Source organism: Trichechus manatus, unplaced genomic scaffold (genome assembly GCF_000243295.1).
Source record: "Trichechus manatus latirostris isolate Lorelei unplaced genomic scaffold, TriManLat1.0 scaffold00026, whole genome shotgun sequence".
NCBI lineage: Eukaryota > Metazoa > Chordata > Mammalia > Sirenia > Trichechidae > Trichechus > Trichechus manatus.
The window spans coordinates 6556075-6577488 of record NW_004443962.1 but is presented as its reverse complement, the minus strand read 5'-3'; the positions used below and the strand labels follow the sequence as shown (position 1 = coordinate 6577488).

General features: G+C 38.8%; 1 protein-coding gene across 1 annotated transcript in view; it reads left to right on the top strand.

Moving 5' to 3' along the window:
- Nucleotides 1-2571: 2571 nt before the first annotated feature.
- Nucleotides 2572-21414, top strand: part of IQCG (IQ motif containing G) — a 33794-nt gene continuing 14951 nt past the window's right edge. Inside the window, exons 1-5 of the mRNA XM_023728679.1 lie at nt 2572-2606; nt 3694-3964; nt 8411-8643; nt 11432-11560; nt 12573-12654. Of these exons, the coding sequence (XP_023584447.1) occupies nt 2599-2606; nt 3694-3964; nt 8411-8643; nt 11432-11560; nt 12573-12654 (723 nt within the window). The 5' untranslated portion in view covers nt 2572-2598. The remainder of the gene's footprint in view (nt 2607-3693; nt 3965-8410; nt 8644-11431; nt 11561-12572; nt 12655-21414) is intronic.

Genomic DNA, 21414 nt, shown 5'->3' with positions numbered 1-21414 from the left:
CTCATAGGGTTTTCAAGGCTGTAATCTTTATGGAAGCCGACTGCCACATCTTTCTCCCGGGGCGCATCTGGTAGGTTCAAACCGCCGACCTTTCAGTTAGCAGCGGAACTCTTAACCACTGCAGCTTTCGTACAGAGGAGTGACTGTCTTAAGGGAGGCAAGGGCACCAGCAAGGAGATTAGGAGGCTATTGTAATGATCCCTGTTGGAAGATGATGGTGTGTAGACAGGGATGATGGGTATTGGAATTCGGAATGTATTTTAAATGTAAAACTGACAGGATTTGATGATGGATCAGGAGTGAGAGGGAGAAGAGTAAAGAATGACTCCAAGGTTTTATAAAGTGGTTGTATATATAAAATCAGATTCTCTCTTAAATACATCAGGATAGTGTTTCTGTACCTCCTTCTCCCATCAATTTTCTCTGTCCAAGAAATTTAATTCCTCGAATTTCCAAATGTAAGTACTCCTGGGAGGAATAACACATTAAGTGTGAGTTTCATTTATTTGTTCATTCATTCATTCATTCCACAAATACTTATGTACTGAGCACAGTGCAGTGAGGATACAGTAGTGACCATTACTGTCACATTTCCTGCTCTCATGGAACATACGGTCTGATGGGGGAAACTGACATAAACATTACAAATTGTGAGGAGGGCTCTGCAGGAAAATAAGAGTTTTGCGAGTGCTTGAACAGAGGAATCCTGATCCAGCCTGGTATGTCAGGGGAAGGCTACTTGGGGAGGTGTCATTGAAGGCATTTTTCAAAATGCAAGTAATGATCCATTAGTAAATCGTAAGCAGAACATTCATTTAAACAAAATATGATAGAATACAATAGAGTCCAGACCTGGTGCCATTGAAGCTGGATGAACGCCCAAAGCTGTTGCCCTGAGATAATCTAAACCTTAGACCTCAAACCAAAACTTTCCCCTGAAGTCTGCTTTGAATCAAACCATAGTTTAGCTTAATTAGTAAAGCATGTCTGCCTTGAGTGTTGCGCTCTTTCAAAGATTTATCTACGTGGGCTCAAATTGACAACAGCATCTCGAAAGGTTAGATGAGAAGCTTAGGGAGCAGTGAGTTTATGTTAATGGTGGTGGAGTAATTTGGAAGAGGATAATGAGAACAATTATACAACTTGAAGACAGTAAACAATATCACTGAATTGAACATGTAGAATTGTTGAAATGGTATATCCTTTGCTGCATATATTTTCACTAAATAAAGTAAATTTAAAAAAATGATAGAAAATATCAGAATGTATCACACATAGTAACTAAATGGGTGTATGTGTGTGTACATTCTGCATAAGCACAGCCATATCTTATCTACACAAAGCACAGTTTACCTATGCCTCAAGCCTAAAAAATGAAAAAAACAAACAGCGCAACCACAGAACAGAATTATGCTTAACACCATGCTGCCTCTTCCTAGAACCGCCCCTCCTCCAGAACAGTTGGCTCTTTTGGAGTATCTTTTGTCAGTTTATATAAAGATTCTGTTTTATATAATTGAAGTTTTCTATATAAGATTTTTATTGGGTGAGACATATTTGTATCACCCCCCACCCCAGGGTCAATTTATTGTGGACAAAGTCACACTGAAAACAGCATTTACTGTTCAGTCTAGAGCACAGTTCTTTATAAGGTATGTTCACTGTAAACCTCATTCAAGCACATTAATTACTAAAGTAATTTACCTAAGGGGGTACCATCTTAATAGCAATATATTAAACTGATTTCCAGGATAATTTCAATTTTTAAAAGTGCAATCTTGATTGTTCTTCTAACTGTTCTTCTAACTTTGTTGTTGTTAGGTGCCATGGAGTCGGTTCTGACTCGTAGCGACCCGATGCTCAACAGAATGAAACACTGCCCCATCCTGCGCCATCCTCACAATCATTGTTATGCTCGAGCCCATTGTTACAGCCGCTGTGTCAATCCGTCTCATTAAGGGTCTTCCTCTTTCTCACTGACCCTCTACTTTACCACACATGATGTCCTTCTCCAGGGACTGGACCCTCCTTATAACATGTCCAAAGGACTTAAGACAAAGTCTTGCCATCCTTCTAAGGAGCATTCTGTACAGCCAGAATGCTCTTCAAACTTTAGAAGTAATAAATTCTGTTATCTGGCAGATTAGAGGAATGGAATGATCTAATTAAATATTCTAGTAATCATAATAATAGGAAAAAATCTGTTACACAGACATCACCAATGGAAAAAATCAGAATACAATAAAAGACACTGGGAACATACTGAACATTAATTTACTGAAATGAGAGGCTCTAAGAGTTCGATTATATTCAGCCTTGCCAGGCCACTAGTTAAACTGTCTACTTAAGAGACCAGCACGAAATGGTATCGATGGTTCTTTCATTTCTGGGACTGCTCTACTAAGCAAAAAGTGGGTACAGCACAGGTTTTATAATTCTTTAATTTTCTCTTAATGACAAGGCAAGGCATAGAAATTTCTGAAGCATCGTTCAACACCCCCTTAAGCTGATCTCAATTTTTCCTTCCCGTTTTAGGTGGCTGCATTTTTATGAGATTATAAATGTACCATGGAGGGCGACAAGACTAGTTCAACAAGAATGGATAAGTATGTTCAGAATCCCAATTTATTTTGTATATATTTAAACATTATGCCTTTTGTTAAGTTTCTGTGCATTAGTTATCTACTGCTGTGTAACAAATTACCCTAAAACTTAGTGGCATAAAACATAAACGCTTGTTATTTCACAGTTTCTGTGGGTCAGGAATTTTTGAGCAGTTTAGCTGCATGGTTCTGTCTTGGGGTCTCTCATAAGGTTGAAGCTGGCCAAGGCGACAAGCATCTGAAGAGTTGGCTGGGGATGGATGATCCTATTTGAAGATGGTTTCTTTCCAGAGTTGGCAAGTTGATGCTGGCTGTTGGCAAGAGGCTTTGTTGCTTACCCTACTGGACCCCTTGAGCTTCCTCATGACAAGGCAGCTGGCTTCCACCAGAATGAGAGATCCAAGAGAGAGTAAAGTGGAAGCTGCAATGTCTTATTACCTAGCCTTGGAAGTCACACTCTGTCATTTCCACAATAGCCTATTATAGGCAACCCCGTGTGTGTCAGAGTACAGCTATGCTCCATAGAGTTTGCAATGGCTGATTTTTTGGAAGTAGATTGCCAGGCCTTTCTTCCAAGCCACCTCTGGGTAGACTTGAGCCTCCATCCCTTCAGTTAGCAGTCAAGCGTGTTAACCGTTTGCACCACCCAGAGATTTATATTGGTTACCTAGGTTAACATAGTCCTATTCAACGTGGGGCAGACTACACAAGGGCAGGAATACTAGGAAGTGATAATTGTTTGGGCCACCTTGGAGCTGGCTACCATTTTATGTTTTTCACTAACTGTGAGACACTTTTGGTTAATATTGGAAGATGCTGCTAGAAAAAAAGGTTAATTTTGCCTCCAATTCAAATTAGTTAAGGATGGCCAGATAGCATGGGCTACATATCTTTATTTAACAGTAAGTTGCTTGCCTTTGATTGGTCAAAATATCATTGGAAAGTATTTAGCAGAATCACTTCTATTTTTCTTCTAGGTTGTATTATATGACAATTTGGACTTCACAGAAGCCAATCTACTTGCTAGCTATGCTTCTGAGTTTAAGTAATACTTAAGCATTGATGGTTTTTTTCTTTATTCTTTCCTTAGAGACCAGCTGAAAGCCTCTAACCTTTCTCCAAAAGTTTGGAATTCTGAGGTGATGGTGTCAGTGACAGGTGAGCCACCTGGAACGATAGAAGGAGATGAAGAAACAGCCCGAGTTACAGGAATGGAAATCATCCCGGAATGCGGAGAGCCACCACTCTCCCTTCTAGATGTGCTGAGAATCACTGCAGTTCTGGAGGATGCCAGAGACCAGCTCTCTATTCTCAACCACATCATGCCAGTTCAGGTTGAAAGAAGTCAAGGCACCAGCTTGGTATATACATCCACCATTATCTAATATCTGCTTTCTTTCCTTTTTATTTCTCCATCATTGGCAGCACCTATACCACTAAATTTAACTTGGAAAACAGCACCTTTACCTCAGATGAAGGGCAGTGATAACTGTGCGAGATAAGTACTCTCAGCTGATAAAGTGAAATAGCCATAGTTCAAGATACATTACCAGTCAGAATATAATTTTCTTCCAATATATTGACATTATTCAAAAGGCCTATAGTTAAATCAGTATAAATACAGTATGTATACTGAGGAGATCAAATTACTGAGTTGCCTCACCTTTTATTTCTCAGCTGCTCAAAGCTAACTGAACACTAGATACAGATAGATAGATAGTTGCCATTGAGTTGATTCCAACCCATGGTGACCTGATGTACAACAGAAGGAGACGTTGCCCAACCCTGTGGCATCCTTGAAGCTTGTCTGAGTCCATCATTGTGGCTATGTGCTAGTCCACCTCAAGAGTTTCCCTCTGGCCCTCTGCTTCACCAAACATGATGTCCTCCTTTAGCAATTGATCCCTCCTGATGACGTGTCCAAAGCAAGCAAGTTAGACAATGTTTGTTCTGTTGTGATCCATAAGGTTTTCATCGTGTAATTTTCAGTAGATCACCAAGCCTTTTTTCCTACTATGTTGTTATCTGGAAGCTCCACTGAAACCTGTTCACCATGGGTGGCCCTGCTGGTATTTGAAATACTGGTGGCACAGCTTCCAGCATCACAGCCACATGCAAGCCACTGCAGTACGACAAACTGACAGACGGGTGGTGAAACTGAACACTAGAGAGAGGAAATTCAACTCGGTTCTCTTGACATGCTTTTATCTAAGATGATTGTATTGTCATTGCTGAATGTGTTGCAACCTGCCTTTCTGAATCCAGCCATATTACTGTGTAGCCATTACATTTTCAGTGATGTTATATGGACTTCTCTGCAAAGCACCTTTGAGTTATCAAAAAACTCAACTTGGTAGTGAACAAAACCTTTATAAATTCTTAAGTACTTATAAATTTTAATAACTTAGGTCATAGGTATAAAATAGAAACAATTTATAAATATAAACGACATTTATTAAGTGTAGCAAAGTTAGTTTTTTTACAAAATATATTCTTCTTTCTGGTTCTATGACAAATGAAAATTGCCATATAAGTGAGAAGGTAAACTGCTTTCCATAGCTAACAGAAATGAAGCCTGTATTTATTGTGAGAGGAAAATTAGATTTTGCTTTAACTGCTCCTTACAGGTTTATTATTATTGCTATTATTATGATAAGTATAGCGTGGGTTCTTAAAGCTTTTATTAAAGTTTAAAAGTTTAACTAAAATTTTAACAGAACATGGGATTTGGAGTCAGGAGACCTTTGTGGTTTAGTTGTGTGCTATGAGAAATTCATTTTACCTTCTTGGTCTTAACTTTCTGATTTGACATTAATGACTATTACAGGAATTTTGTAACATAAATTAATTTCTTCATCAACTTATGAAAAGCAAATAGATTAGGAAACCCAGGAACTAAGTCTTTTAATGCATTTAAAATGAGTCTGATTTTTAAATTAAGCAAGCTAACATATACTACAAGGAGCTCTGGTGGTGCAATGGTTAGGCACTCGGCTGCTAACTAGAAAGGTCGGTAGTTCGAACCCACCAGCTGCTCCGTGGAAGAAAGATGTGGCAGTCTGCTTCTGTGAAGATTTACAGCCTCGGAAAGCCTATGGGGCAGCGCTACTCTGTCCTACATGATTGCTATGAGTCAAAATCAACTTGAGGGCCCCAACTATAACAACATATGCTACAGAACAGACTAGTTTTCCTTCCTATTTATGGTCTTCTTCAATAAGAATCAAAAATAAAAAAGAGAGATGATCGGTTAACAAGGTACAGTTTTATCAGTGATACTTACTGTTGAGCTTTAAAAAAGCTTTTAAAAGCTTTAAAAAAGCTTTAAAAACTCAAGAGAGAAGGAAAAAAATCCAAATTTATAACTGTGTTCAGCAGAAGTTGCCACTCTAAGTAAATAAAAACATGAAACTTTTGCCCTGTTTTATTTATGATAATGATCGAAAACCCACAAAATTTTCTGACTTAATAGAAATCCTACTTACACGTTTAGATTTGCATAAATAATAAGTGTTTGCACTATTGTAATGGTCAATAGTGGTTTAAAAACTCCTTACTCAATATAAATTAGAAATTAGTTTCATATCTTTTAAAAGTGATGAATCTCTTTCAAAATCTTTGTTTTGTCTTTTACTTCATAGTACTATAGTTGCTCTAACTCGTGAATTTTAACATGCTATTGCTGTCTGTGACCCGTTGCTGACAAGTCAGTTCTGACTCATAGCGACCCTATAGGACAGAGTAGAACTACCCCACAGGGTTTCCGTGGTGCACCTGGTGGATTTGAACTGCCGACCTTTTGGTTAGCAGCTGTAGCTCTTAACCATTACACCACCAGGGCTCTCTCTGGCAAAGAATATATATTTTAAAATATTAGTATATGCACGTGTGGATTTCTTTCACCAATGGCTTCACGTTGTTTAGCCTTGTGACAACCTGGGGAGAAAAGGTTAACATCCCTTTTTTATACTTTTTTTTTTTTTTTTACAGCTAAGGACATGTCTGGATAGATTTGCACTTTTTACAGTCATAGAGTGGAATGATGAAAAATATACTAAAGTGCCAGCTTCTACCAGACATGGGAATGCTTTGACTGACTTTTGGAAAGAGCTCTGTCTCAGGGAGCAATGTGTTTCTTATCTTTGAATTCCCTTAGATCTAATCCCTTAACCTGTACATAGTATGTGCTATATGCAATATTTTTTAGTGAATGAACTAGACTATCTGGCGAGCTTCTTTAAGTTCTAAAAATTCACATTTGTTTTTAGTAATCAGTAAATCAGGCTGTGCGACATTTACTTTCTTTTCTAGATGCCCAAGCATAAAGGTAGAGAAAAAATGTCTAAGAAAATCAGAAAAATGGGGGCTCCTAGCCTCAATTCTCCCATTCCCTCCCTAGACAAAACCTAAAATAATAGCCAGCTATATATTTATGGTTTTCCTTCCATCCGGATAAATTTCAGTTTATTTGTTGAAATCCTATGGCTTCTGTTCTCTTTCTAGTCCATCGTATCAGTCTTAATTTAAAGAACTATATCTGACGCATTAATTCTTACTTAAGGCAGCATTTTGTTTTGTTCTCGCCTACAGACGTTTTCCTCACATGTGAATCTTTGCCTATTGTTGATATCAAGAAAAATGTACTTGAATCTGTATTTATTATCCTTCAGGAAATTTTTTTTTTTTTTTAACAGTTCTGGGCTAGTGGAGGTTTAGCTAAGGAAGGCTTCAGCTTCACGTATCAATACCCAGATGAACCTTTCTTTTGTGCAGAGGCCCAGCCCAAGAATTTACATAATTATAACAAATACTTATATTGTGATGATGGCATACTGTTCTAAGTGCTTATGTATATTTACTCATTTAATCTTTGCAATACCGCTATGAGGGTAGACACTGTTATTACCTCTGTTTTACATATTGGGAAAACAGAGGCACAGGGAAGTAAATACATTACGTACAATCAGTATGGTTAGTAAGAGATAGAGCCAGGATTCAAACCAGGAAGTCTGACTTCAGAGCCCATATGCAGAACCACTATATAATAACCACCATGTAATAGCCAGATACTATATGGCCTCTCAGTAGCTCAAGCTTTTAGCCACAGATTAAAGAATCATCATCAAATAAAAGACATATGCTGTTCCTTTGGCAATGCCTACCTCTTAGTATTCACGTTTGGGTCTGAAAAAGAAATTATTCAGGCTTTTCCTCCAAAAGACCCTTGAAATCTCTACCACACCACTAATCTGCTATCAACTTCTGCTTTTTGGTATGAGACTCCTTTCATTCTTTATATTTCAGATTCATGTGTTCAGTGAACATTTGAGTCTGTACTATATCCTAGGCATTGTTCTAAGCAATGGGAATATAAAGATGGACACATTTATTTAATATCCAGTCTGATTCCAAAAATAATTTGAGGTGAACCAAGATCTCTAAGGCACTGTGCCTACTCTCATAGAATTCACAGTCTAATGGAGATATTTGTACAAATAATTACAGTATGGTAAATACTTGCTAATAGAAAAAAAGACGGTTCCCTTTGATCAGAATGTTAAAAATTAAAGTAACCAGGTGGTAAGTTGGGGAACGACAGAGAGAGGGAATGTTGTTTGAGGGCAGGAAGACACAAAACAGCAGGACATATGGTTTGATATGGCTGGGAAAAAGGGCACATCTGGTGGATAGAGTAGAAGTGGGAGATGAGGTTGAAAATGTAGGCAGAGGCCCTCTTTCTTATACCCTTGTCTTAGTACTCATTAAAAATCTTTCTTAAATAAAGCATCATTTATTGTTTTTAGAAGAAAAGCACAGAGAAGAATTTAGAAGGAAAAAGTATAGAAAAATCTCAAATGATCTCAGCAACCTTGAAAACATCTGGTCCAATCTTCCCTATGGAAGGACTCAAGTTTCCAGAAATCAGCCAAGGAGGCCAATTTGTAGTAGACTCTAACAAAATGCAGGATCTTGTCTTCAAAAAACCTACAAGGCAGACCATAATGACTACGGAGACACTGAAGAAAATCCAGATTGATAGGTAAGAAAGGAGAGCATATTTGGAAATTAATAATGTTTTTATAGATGGATGAGAGAATGGGTGCACGGGTGGCAGAGTAGCTATCCTGTCTTATAGGTTAGTCATAATATACAAAGTGCGTTCCGCTAATAGGACTGAAGACTGTCGATAGGCATCGTGGTACAACTGAAAGTAAGGCAGCTGTGTGCTCTTGGACAAGTTATTGAGCCTTTGTTTCTCTTTTTTTTTTAATGGAAATAATGATACCAACCTTTCGACATTAGTGTGAGGATTAGAAATAAACCTGGCACAAATTGGTAGCTATCGTGATGCTCCATCCATTGATAAGAGACGAAAATCAAACCAAACCAGTTGCCATCAAGTCGACTTGGATTTATGGTGACTCCATATGTGTCAGAGTAGAACTGTGCTCCACAGAGTTTTCAAGGGCTGATTTTTCAGAAGTAGATTGCCAGGCCTTTCTTCTGAGGTACCTTTGGGTAGACTCGAACCTCCAACCTTTCAGTTAGCAACAAGTGCATTAACCATTTGCACCACCTAACTAAAAAACCAAACCCCTTGCCATCAAGTCAGTTCCAACTCAGGTGCTCCAAAACCAATTGCCGTCCAGTTGACTCCAGCAGAAACTCAAGAGTAGCCAAATTTTAAACTGTGCTTTAATCCTGAGGGTTGACTTGAGGCTGTCTCAATTTCTGTTGTCTCATTATACAGTTTTTTTGTTGTCAACTGGATTGCTAACAAAAAAGCCTATTAAGTTTAAAAGAAAGCGTAATATGTAACCTGTTGCCTTCAAGTCGATTCTGACTCATATCGACCCTATAGGACATAGTAGAACTGCCCCATTGGTTTCCAAGGAGAGGCTAGTGGATTCGAACTGCCGACCTTTTGGTTAGCAGCCGAGCTCTTAACCACTGCGCCACCAGGGCTCCATAACAGGTAAAGACTTGGTAAATAAATTTATAACAATTGCCAAGGGCTGCTGGCCAAATACGGCTTGAAGTCTGTTTTTGAAAATAAAGTTTTATTGGAGCTCAGCATTACTCATTTGTTTACGTAACGTCTATGCCTGCTTTAGTGCTACAACAGCAGAGTTGAGTAGTTGCAACAGAGACCTTAGGGCCTGCAAAACCAAAAATACTTGCCATTTGACCCTTTACAGAAAAACTTTGCTGACCCCTGCATTAGACCCTTGCTAAATGTCGCTTGCTAAAATCAATCTGGCCCAAATTTGTGTAGATAATAGTCTATTTAATGTCCTTTTCATTATCAGTGTGATGGCTTATATCTTTTCCTGAGAGACCCAAAATACCAGTCTCAGATTATTCTTAGGTGATTAGTTTTAGATTTATACTCAGCATAAAACCCAGTCACAAAACCCAGGGTGACATATGATCAGGAAACATACATCTCCACCAATTATCCACAGTCAAAGTGAAAATCCAAATGTTGAAGGAATTAAAAACGACAACAGTTTATGGACTTAGAATAGGAATTTGTAGCAAGATTGTGTAAACTCTAGTTGTCTTTATGCCTTATAACCTTATTGCATTGAATTAAGAGTTTTTAATGTTATTTTATCCTAACATACTACACACGAGATGAATTCTTAGTGCTCAAATTCTTATATTTCAGTTTCTTGACTTCAATGTACTTTTTTCTTAATATTGAATCTTTTGTGTGAACTATTGTTAACAAATCATTATGCAAAACAGCAAGCTTACCAACTCTGTTTCAAAATACCAAATAGCAGTTTTTTTAATTCTTCACCAAGGAGAGAGACAGCATGGTATGTTATAAAGAGCAATGGACTTGAAGTCAGGAAACCTGGATCACATAGTTTTAGCTCTTTCTCAAACTAGTTATGTGACCTTGGGTAGGTCATTTATCCTTCCAGAGCCTGGAATTACTCATCGCTAAAATGTGTGGGTTCGTTTAGGTACTTCTGGTTGTTGTTTTTATTTAACTTTTTTAAAATTAGGAAATATTTTAAAAATATAGAGAAGTATAGAGAATAAAATAATGAGCACATCTGTATGCAACCACCAATTTTAACATTTTAGTATGGTTGCTTTTGGATCCCTGGTGGCGCAGTGGTTAAGAGCTACAGCAAGCTGCAGCTGTTAACCAAAATGTCAGCAGTTCGAATCCAGCAGTGGCTCCTTGGAAACCCTATGGGGCAGAGTTGGAATCGAGTTTTTTTGTTTTGTTTTATTGTTGCTTTATAACTTAATTTCTTTTTAAGAAGTAAAATATTTCAGATACAATTGAAGCCTCCGATTCCAGTTCCCCCAGAGATAAACACTCTTCTGAATTTGATGTCTGTCATTCTCTTGCATGTTGTGATACTTTTATTAAATATGTGTGTGTTTTATTTAAACAATATATAATGTAGTTTTACATGTCTTTTAATATTGTATACATGGTATCATCCTATATGTTTGATGTTTGTTGTTTTGGTATATCAACTTTTTCAGGTTAAGAAAGTTCTCTTTTATTTTTAGCTTGTTTAGAATTTTTGTTGTTGTTTGTCTTTAAATGATGAGTGAGTGTTGAATTTTGCCAGTTGCTTTTTTTGCATCTGTTGAGATGATCGTATGGTTTTTCTCCTTTAGCCTATTAAGGTGGTGAATTATATTAATAGATTTTCTAATGTTATTCTTGCATTCCTGGGATAATGCCAACTTAGTTATGGTGTTCCTTCTGGGTCTTAAGTTGCATGACTTCTGCAGCTGTTTGTGGATATAGGGAAATATCTCTTATTAACTCGACTTTTTTGTTTCCATTACAGGCAATTTTTCAGTGATGTCATTACACACACCATGCAGGAGTTGGAAGATTCAGGCACTTTCACCATTCTCCTGCAAACTTTAGGCAAAGAGAGGGAAAACAAAACACATTTCTACAATATCATTGCTAGGTCGGCTTAATATTAGGCGTATTTGCTTTGCTGTATTTTAAAATGCTTATAAATTGAGACTTATAATTTATAACTGCTTATAAATTGAGACTGCTAAAGTCCTTGATTTCTAAAGCAAACCAAATGTATGCTTTCCAGGGATGATGGCCAGAAGTAAAAAATTTGGGTTCTATCCTTAGCTCCATTGGCACAATAACTCAGATTTCTGGGCCTCAATATCTGTATCAACAATATGGTAAAAATGCAAGACTAACCCCAAGTGAAGGGGAAGGAAAGTTGGGTGGAAGCATCTTAGACTGCCATGCAGTCTAAGGATGGTCCAGCAAGGTCATTAGGGTGTCCTTCAGCCAAAGTTGACCATCAGGGAAGTCTTGGGTCTTCCAGGAAAGGGTCTGCCTTAGAATCCCAGCCACACTCAGTGATTAGCTGGGAGCAGCCTGAGGGAAGTGATGGATTTCAGAGCCCAGCAGCTGGGACTTTGTTCACTTCCGCTCCCTGTAGTTGAGGGTTTGTGGGGGACATGCTCATCCCCACCACAGTGAGTTACCTAAGCTCTCCAAGCCACATTTTCTCATCTATAAAATAATGATAGAGACCACCTCATAAGATTATCGTGAGGTAAAAATATGCAATTATTATAGCGTTCAGAACAGAAAGGATTCTTGTTTTTCCTCGTCCTGTTCCATCTCTTCCTCACTTTTTCTCAGCAGCAGCTATTTTAGATGTAATGCTGATAAGCTGGAAGATCTTTCCAATTTACTAAAACTTATCAGTCTTTTCTAAATAAGTGCTACTGAAAGTCCGCTCCAGTAACTAGCACCATTAGCATCTAGGAACTTGTTAAAGATGCAGATTCCAGGGCTCCATCCGAGACCTGCTGAGTCAGAATCTCTGGGGTGGAGCCCAGGAATCTGGTTTTTGTTTTGTTTTATTTTGAAACTTCCAGGTGATCCTTGTGCACACTGAAGTTTGAGAAGCACTGCACTAAACAAATCATTCTTATTTCCTTTAGCGAGGAGAAAGGAAGAAAACAGATAAAATCTCTTCAAAAACAGCTACTGAATGTCAAAAAAGAACGGCAAGTTGAAGTACAGGTAAGAATTACTACTTAGGTAAGCAGGGCAACACCAAAAGTTACTGAGCTAAAGCAGCTGTATGGAAGCCATCTTTCCCAAGCGAAGAAGAGTTATGCATGAAAGATTATTATTTCTCCTGGCGTATCTTTACTGTTGAAAACGTAAGGAGAGTAACTAGAGAGCAGGAGCCCTATGATGCAGTGGTTAAGCGCTCCGCTGCTAAAGAAAAGGTCAGCAGTTCAAACCCACCAGCCACTCTGAGGGAGAAAGATGTGACAGTCTGCTTCTATGAAGATTACAGCCTTGGAAACCCTATGGGGTAGGTCTACTCTGTCCTGTAGGGTCGCTATGAGTTGGAATTGACTCGATGGTGATGGGTTTGGTTTGGTTTTGGTTTTAACTAAACAGCTGGATGAAAAAGCATGCCCAGAATAGAACACAGGGAGGAGCCAACCCTCTGGAGCTCTTAGTTTGTTCTTTACCTCAGATACCATCCCAACCACACTACCTACTCTTTCCAAAGGAGATCTTGTCCCGAGGTCTCTTGTATTCCAACATCCCAGACTGGAGTGTGTAATCCTAGATGGAACATTAGGCACATTACAGACCTTCTTATACATGGTGGTGGGTTTAGTAATGTGATTTTTGTTGTATTTCAAGTGTAAAGTGGATTTAATGAGCTTTTGTGGTCGTCAGAACCTAACCTCATATCTAATTTACTTCTGTAAGAAAATGCATCCAACTTTTAAGCAACTGACTTGCAAAACAATGTTTGGGCTACAACCTAGGTGGCTAAAGATTAGCACCATCAGGCTGATGAACCGTGTGTGCAGTTTAGAAAGTTACAAAGTGTGGCTTAATATCAGCTTTTCGTTGCTAGCTTTTTGCACAAGTTCATTGGAGCCCTGGTGGCGCAGTGGTTAAGAGTTACAGTTGCTAACCAAAAGTTCGGCAGTTCAGTTTGTCCTTTAAGATAAAAATGTAATGTTGTGATATTCCTTCCAGTAGTGCCACTGTATTTTGTCTCCAAATAAAAGAAGCTTATTGTAGTATGTTTGCAGAAAAATTCTAAACAAAAATTATACAGCTTACTAGAGTGTGGGAATAGGAATCTAAATTTTAAATAAAATTATATATATATACAAAAGTTCGACAGTTCAAATCTACCAGCCGCTCCTTGGAAACCCTATGGGGTAGTTCTGCTCTGTCCTATAGGATCCTTCTGAGTTTGAATTGACTCGACAGCAGTGGGTTTGGTTTTGGGGTATACTTTACAGCAATGAATCTTTGTTATTCCCTACATAGAAGTTGGAAGAATTTTATTTATTTATTTATTTATTTTTAGTGTATTTGGAAGAATTGTTTAAAACAAATTGAGGTCACTAGCCTGTCTTCCAAGATATTATCTTTAGGTCTTCAGAACAACTTGCTAACCCTCTCATTTTCTATTTGCCAATTATAAAGTATTGCCTTTGGTACTGGTCTTGACATCATTATCCTTATTAACCCTCTGCCTGTAACTTGTAGTTTTTGAAAACCACTTTTGTTCTCTGGGAAGCTTCACAAAAACTGGTTTGTGCTTAGGTTTTCTCTTTAATATTTTTTTGAGGGATTCTTTATGCACATGCAGCACATTATTGGGTAGAACTGCTGGGTCATAGAGTATGCCTACCTTTAACTTTGATAATGCCAAACATTTTTCCAGAGTGGTAGTACCAATATAAATGCTCAGTGCATTAGAATTCCCAGTACTCCACATCATCGCCAATGTTTCATAATGTAATTTTAGCTATTTTGGTGGGTATATAAATGTGTCTCCTTATGGTTTCAATTTGCATTTATACTTTTAAAAATTAATACAAAAATAACAATCTTTTTTACCTAGATATTTATTGTTTCCTATATTCTTCACTGGAAACCCTGGTGGTGTAGTGGTCAAGAGCTATGGCTGCTAACCAAAAGGTCAGCAGTTCAAATCCACCAGGCGCCCCTTGGAAACTCTATGGGGCAGTTCTACTCTGTCCTATGGGGTCACTGTGAGTCGGAGTCGACTCAACAGCAGCGGTTTGGTTTTTGGTTTATACCCTTCATTCCTTCCTGAAGGTCTAAGTTTCCATCTGCTGTAATTTCCTTTCAACCTGAAGAAATTCTTTTAGTATTTCTTGCAGTCCACATTTGCTGCTGACGAGTTCTGTTAGTTTTTGGTTTTTGTTGTTTAATGTAGAAATCCCTTTATTTTGCCTTCATTCTTGAAGAATATTCTTGCTGGGTATAAAATTTGGGGCTGACAGGTTTTTCTTTCAGCACTCTAAGGATGTCCACTATCTTTTGGTTTCCGTTGTTTCTGATGAGAAGATGGTGGCCGTTCAAATCGTTGTTCCCCTGTATGCAGTGTAGTGACTTTATCTGGCTGCTTTTGAGGTTTTATTTTTATCTTTGGTTTTAAACATTTGACTATGCTGTGCCTAGATGTGATTTTCTTCGTATTTATTCTGCTTGCGGTTCACCGAGATTCCTGAGTATGTACATTTGTGTCTTTTACAAAACTTGGGAAATTTTCAGCCATTATTTTTTCAGGTTCATTTGCTCTCACCCCTCCTTCTGGAACTTCAGTTACTCCTGTCTTGGACCTCTTGATATTGCCCTGCAGGTCCCTCTGTTCATTATTTTTTTTCTCTTTGTTTATCAGATTGAATAATTTCTATTAATCTCTCTTCAAGTTCACTGACTTTTTCATTTATTACCTCTATTCTGCTGGTAAGTCTATCTAGTAAATTTTTATTTTAGATATTTTTCAAGTTTAGAATTTGAATTTAGTTCTTTTATATAGTTTCTATTTCTCTGCTGAAATTTCCTATCTTTTTATTCAGTATCAGCATATGTTCCTTTATTTTGTTGAGCATTGTATAAAATCCTTGTTTGCTAATTCCAGCGTCTGGACATTTCAAGGTCAATCTCTGTTGATTGTTTGTTCTCTCTAAAATAGTCCACGTTTTCCTTTTTCTTCAATGTGGAGTAATTTTGGATTGTGTTCCATGAATGTTATGCTGAGGAGACTCTGCATTCTATCCTGTTCCTCCAAAGTGTATTGACATTTTTGTTTCAGTACGTAGTTAATTTAGTTAAATTCAAACTAAAAACTCTCTCTTACTTACAGTGGGCAGCAACTCAAATCTCGGTTCAGTTCTGTTACCCTTAGCAGGGCTGCTTGCAGTTTTTCTGGCACTTGTGTGATTCAGGAGCCAGCCAGAAATTTGGGCAGAGTTTATACACAGAATTTGGAGCCCGCCTTCTCTGGTTTTCTTTTTTTAAGTTTGTCCCCTCATTTTTCAGTGGCTGTGGTTGCCCCAAAATCTGTCCTTTGGTCCTTTCGTTCTTTTTTAAAAAAATTGTGGTAAATATGTGTGTAACAAAACATTTGCTGTTTCAACATTCTTCACATGTACAGTTCAGTGACATTAACTTATGTTCATTTTGTTGTTCAACCATCACCCTTATCTGCTCCCAAATTTTTCTATCTCTCCTTTGGTTCTTCAGTCTAAAAAGACTGCAGGGTTTTGAATTGGAGTTTTAGCTGCTTTCCCTCAACCCCACAGTGCTGACTGGCCTACTAAAGGCCATAAAAAATGAGGAACTCACCCCATGTTGTTCCTTTCTTCTAAATGTCTACTCTCCTCCAGAATCTGCTTGGTTTTGTACACTCTCCAGTGCTTTTATATAATTTATTTTTGTATTTTGTCCAGAGTTGATAGTTATTAACTGTGGGAAGGTAAGTCCAGTAGGATCTTACTGGCTATGGTAGAAGCAGAACTTCTGAGATTCAGTTAGGAATCAGAGCTTAGAGTACATGAGGAACTGAAAGAAGGCCAATATAGCTGCTGAAGTTTGGAGAGAAAGGGAGAGAGTGGCATGAGAGGAAGCTGGAATGGGTGGCAGGGAGCAGATTATGGGAGGAGCTTCTAAGCCATGCCTGTCTGAGCAGACATCATCAATGAGTTCCATATAGGTGGGAGAGGCTCATCATGTAAAAAATCTATCTTGTACCTGGAAGTCTGAGTTTGTTACCTTCTTGAGCTTCTGAGTTTGTAGTTTTTGTTTTGCTTGTTAATGCTACATCTAGTCTGTCCCAGACCCATGACTTTATGCTGACCAAGACTTTCTGAAAGCAGTTGCGTTTACCTTATCCTACTGCCTTCCAGCATATACAATAAGCCATTCCAATGCTGGAACTGCCACTAAGATGTTTAGCCTTGGAAAGATATTATCAGAGCAGGAAGCTAAGGAGTTATTTCCCCATTGGACCTAGGACTTCTCATTTCCCTTAAATAATCATATGTTGTTGTTGTGTGCCATCAAGTCAATGCTGACTCATAGTGACTCTATAGGACAGAGTAGAACAAACTGCCTTATAGGGTTTCCTAGGCTGTATGAGAACAGATTGCCACATCTTTGTCCCACAGAGTGGCCAGTGGGTTCAAACCACTGACCTTTCTGTTAACAGCCGAACGCTTATCCACCGGATCACCAAGCCTCCTAAATAATCATATACAGTCACGTGTCACTTAACGTCCATGGTATATTCTGTGAAATAGGACATATGTGATTTGGATGTTATGTGAACACCATATTATATACAATCAGTCCCTGGGTCAACAACATCCGAATTACCTACGTACAACCCCTAGTCATGAACCAACAGCCATAAAGCCTATTATATTAAAAATTCAAGGTGCATACAATGATTTGTAATAACAAACGAGTGCCTGGCAGTGCATTCACTTTGTATACAAGGGACATGAGGTACACGTGTTGCATGGGGGAAGCTGTTGCATTTGCTTTGTCTGATTACCTTCACTCCGATCGGGATTTCTGAACTTACGGACCATGGACATATATGTGGTCAGACATTGATTGACCAAACGGACATCATATATATAATTTCTTTGCCAATCTAGAAGCCTGAGTCTTCAAGGAGAAGGTTGGTTGATTCTTGTGCTTTCTTCACCACCACAACCTTGTGCTTTTCATAAAGAAGAGTCCTTCACCTACTTTGGCTTTGCTATGATTATTGAGGTCTAAATATGGTGACCATGAAGGATATGAACCCACTCTCACTCATTCTGACTGGTTATAAAAGGAGCCAAAGTTCATGAAGCTGGATGTTCTGGAACCCTAAAGCTTTATTGCAATAGTGAGAAGAGTCTTCCCAATGGTGCTTAGTAATTTTTTAATACAAATTGTTGCGCTTTTACATTTACAGTGCCCTACTTGTATTCTAGTGCTTGATGAAGAGCATTTTACACCTCCTCCTTAAACAAAACAAAACAAAAAGGAGTCCCTGGGTGGTGGAGATAGGCTCACCATGGAAATTTGCTTCTTGTACCTGGATTCACATGAATGCCTAGCCTGGGTGGCCCCATACCAAGTGCAGCTTTACTCTCGTGCTCATTTTTTGTTCCCATTCTTTCTTTTGTTCTTCATTCAGCAACTCCATTGCCTGCCATATATATATGTTTTACATGATATCCTACAATGGACCTGAATTATTCCACCCTCCAAGCCGTATTTTGTTTCTTCTCTGGCTACCTTATTACTAACTTTTGCATGTTACCTAGCTCTTTTCTTCACTTAGCTCACCAGCTTTTTGTACTTTTTGATGACTCTTATCTCCTATTTGTTTGGTCTAGATACAGAGTAAGTGTCAAAGATAATAGATTGGTTTAGATGACTATGATGCTCTTTAGGCCCAAAATGGGTTAAAAAATAAATGAAGCTATAGAAGGCATTCTTGCTAAATTTACTCAAAGCTAGACAAAAAAAAAACACAAAAAAAACCCAAATCTGATGCCTTCGAGTCGATTCTGACTCATAGCGACCCTATAGGACAGAGTAAGAATTTTCCCGTAGGGTTTCTGAGAAGCGGTTGGTGGATTCAAACTGCTGATCTTTTGGCCAGCGGCTGAGCTCTTAACCACTGCGCCACCAAGGCTCCCAAAGCTAGACATTAGGTTCAAAACCCTGTTGATTTTTAGAACGCTGAACTGATTCTAACAAGATGCAAAGGTAAAAGTAAAGTCCTGATTTTGTTTAGAAGAATCTCCTAAGCTGAGCCTTGTGAAGACCTGACTAGTCTTCAACAGTGTCATTAAAGGCTTAGCCAGGTTCTAACAGGAGTACCTGAGGGTAGAGCCCCACCACCGGTTGTTGTGATAACAGCGTTTTAGAAAGGTGCTTGCCTTTTCCTGTCTCCTCCAGACTTCTCAGTCTTTCTTTCACAGTGTTTCTTCTAATGGCTTGTCATCAGTCTTAACAAGCATGACCACATATTGCCAGAAAATATTATGAAAAACATTTGGAGTGCTTCCTCCATGTTATGCTTACTGCAGTCAGAGTCATTGTGCGGTGTTTATACAACAGGATAAAAATACTCTCCTGTACCCTGTTGTGGTCAGACATCCATAATACTGTGTACAGTTTTAGGCATCATGTTTTAAAAATAACTTACTCAGGAGAGATCAGCCAAGACAGTGAGGTGTGTGGAAACTTTGTTACAAAAGGAAAGATCAGAGGAACTTGGGACAACTGACCTGGGAAAGGAAATATGCAGGTGGAAATGAAAGCCGTGGGTGGGACTGGAGCTTGAAACCTCAGAAGGTTGGACTTGATTATGTTTCGTCTGTATCTCAGAATGGCAGACTCTGTTTAGCTCAGAAAGTTTATTTATGGACTCTCATAGAACCAGCCATTCTTAGCCATAGACAGACAGACAGATATAAATGCTAATTTACAATACAGAACTGTATTTTTTCCTACAGCTTTTGTCAGTTAATAGACCACATCCCCATTTTCCTTTTTTTATCAGCCAAAGAGGCAGCCCAAAGTGTGAAACAAGTTCCATCTTCTCCAGACAGTAGCTTCCACAAAGTCTGGAAACCAGTACTCTCTTCCCTATTTCGTGTTCAATTATGAAAACAGACGCTAGTATCCAAAAGCCTTTGGCTCACGATGTTGTGGGCAGCCATCAGTGCCTTATTAAGTCTAACTGGTTGGCTGCTTCTTTCCATTACTAAATTATGCCTCTCTGAATTCCAGTAACAAGTCCAGAAGTCCAGGCCTGAAGGCAGTTTTGGGATTTGGAAGTAAAGTTTGGTCTGCCCTGAAAACCCACAAATACGCTGCTTCAGTCCATGAACCTTAATCATGGAGAAAGCTCCAGACAACATGGACAACCAGGGTTATGGTGGTGGTGGTGGTGGCAAAGGCACATCTTAGTGAAAATCTTAAAAGGAATCCATACAACTTAAGCCCCTAGGCCTGTACCCCACTGCTTCTAGATTGGCTCTTTGTTACCCACTAGGAAGATGAGGAAATGGAATGACACTTCAATCCACTTGTTAGTGTATGTCTTGATCATGATTTTTACCATCACTAGCCTGTCAGTAAGGAGCCCTGGTAGCACAATGGTTAAGCACTTGGCTGCTAACCAAAAGGTCTGCAGTTTGAACCAACCAGTGGCTCCATGAGAGAAAAGACCTGGCAATCTTCTCCCATAAAGATTACAGCCTAGGAAACCCTATGGAGTAGTTCTGCTGTGTCCTACAGGGTCACCATGAGCTGGAATTGACAAGGACACACAACAGCAATAGCCTGTCGGTACTTTATATCCTCCTCTATTTAAGGAGTCCTGGTGGTGCAGTGGTTAAAGTGCTCGGCTGCTAACTGAAAGGTCAGCAGTTTGAACCCACCAGCTGCTCTGTGGGAGGAAGATGTGACAGCAGTCTGCTTCCATAAAGATTTACAGCCTTGGAAACCCTATGGGACAGCAGTTCTACTCTCTCCTACGGGGTTGCTATGAGTTGGGATCCACTTGACGGCAGTGGGTTTGGTTTTTGGTTTCAGTCACCATGAAGGATCATACAAACAGGTTTGTGCAGAACAGCAGCAATACAGGAGGGACCGCAGAGTAATCAGTGGCCCATTGCAACAGCATTGAAACCAGACGCGTTTGGCTTGGCGCAGTGTAATTGTAGCCCAATGTTGTGTGACCTTCTGAATGATTATATAGTGTAATGCCTTCTGTTTTCCACAGGCAGAAACTCCTGAGTTTTAACTCTGCAGTTCTGATCTTTATATTGTTACTCTGAAAGATTTACTATTCATTTTAATTAAGAAAACTGGACAAGACTTAAACTTACTGGCTGCTGGACAAAGTAAGGATAGGAGGGAAGGGGAAAGATGAAAGGGAGGGAAGAAAGGAGGAGAATATAGAAAGAAGGAAAGAAATGTGAGTCAAAGAAAGATGTCTTTTAAAATTCATTTAATAAACATTTATTGAGAATCTGTTTTGCGCCAGGCACTCGGCAGGATTTTATAAATGAGGAAATAGGTTTAGAGAGGTTAAGTAATTTGCCCACAATCCTACACCTGGCAAGAGGTTATGAAGTACTAAGACATAATTGGATGGGTTTGTAGCATATTCTCTGCCAGAGATACTCATCTCTTTGAAATGGTTCTTATACAGTTGGAATAATTGTTATATAATTGGAATGATTCTACAGAGTTCTGCCAAGAAGTTGGACAAAATGTCTTGAAGAATTTCTTTCTGATTAATCCTGGGGGCCTATGAATCTTTAAGCTGTGTTTGCTTTTTGTTATGGATGATCTTGACCAATTTCTGCTTTTTTTCTTCTTCCAGTACTTACAACTCATTCCATCCAGCTTAGATGGCAAGATTAAAGTTGGTTTATATTTAGCGAAACATAGATCTCTGCTTAAAGC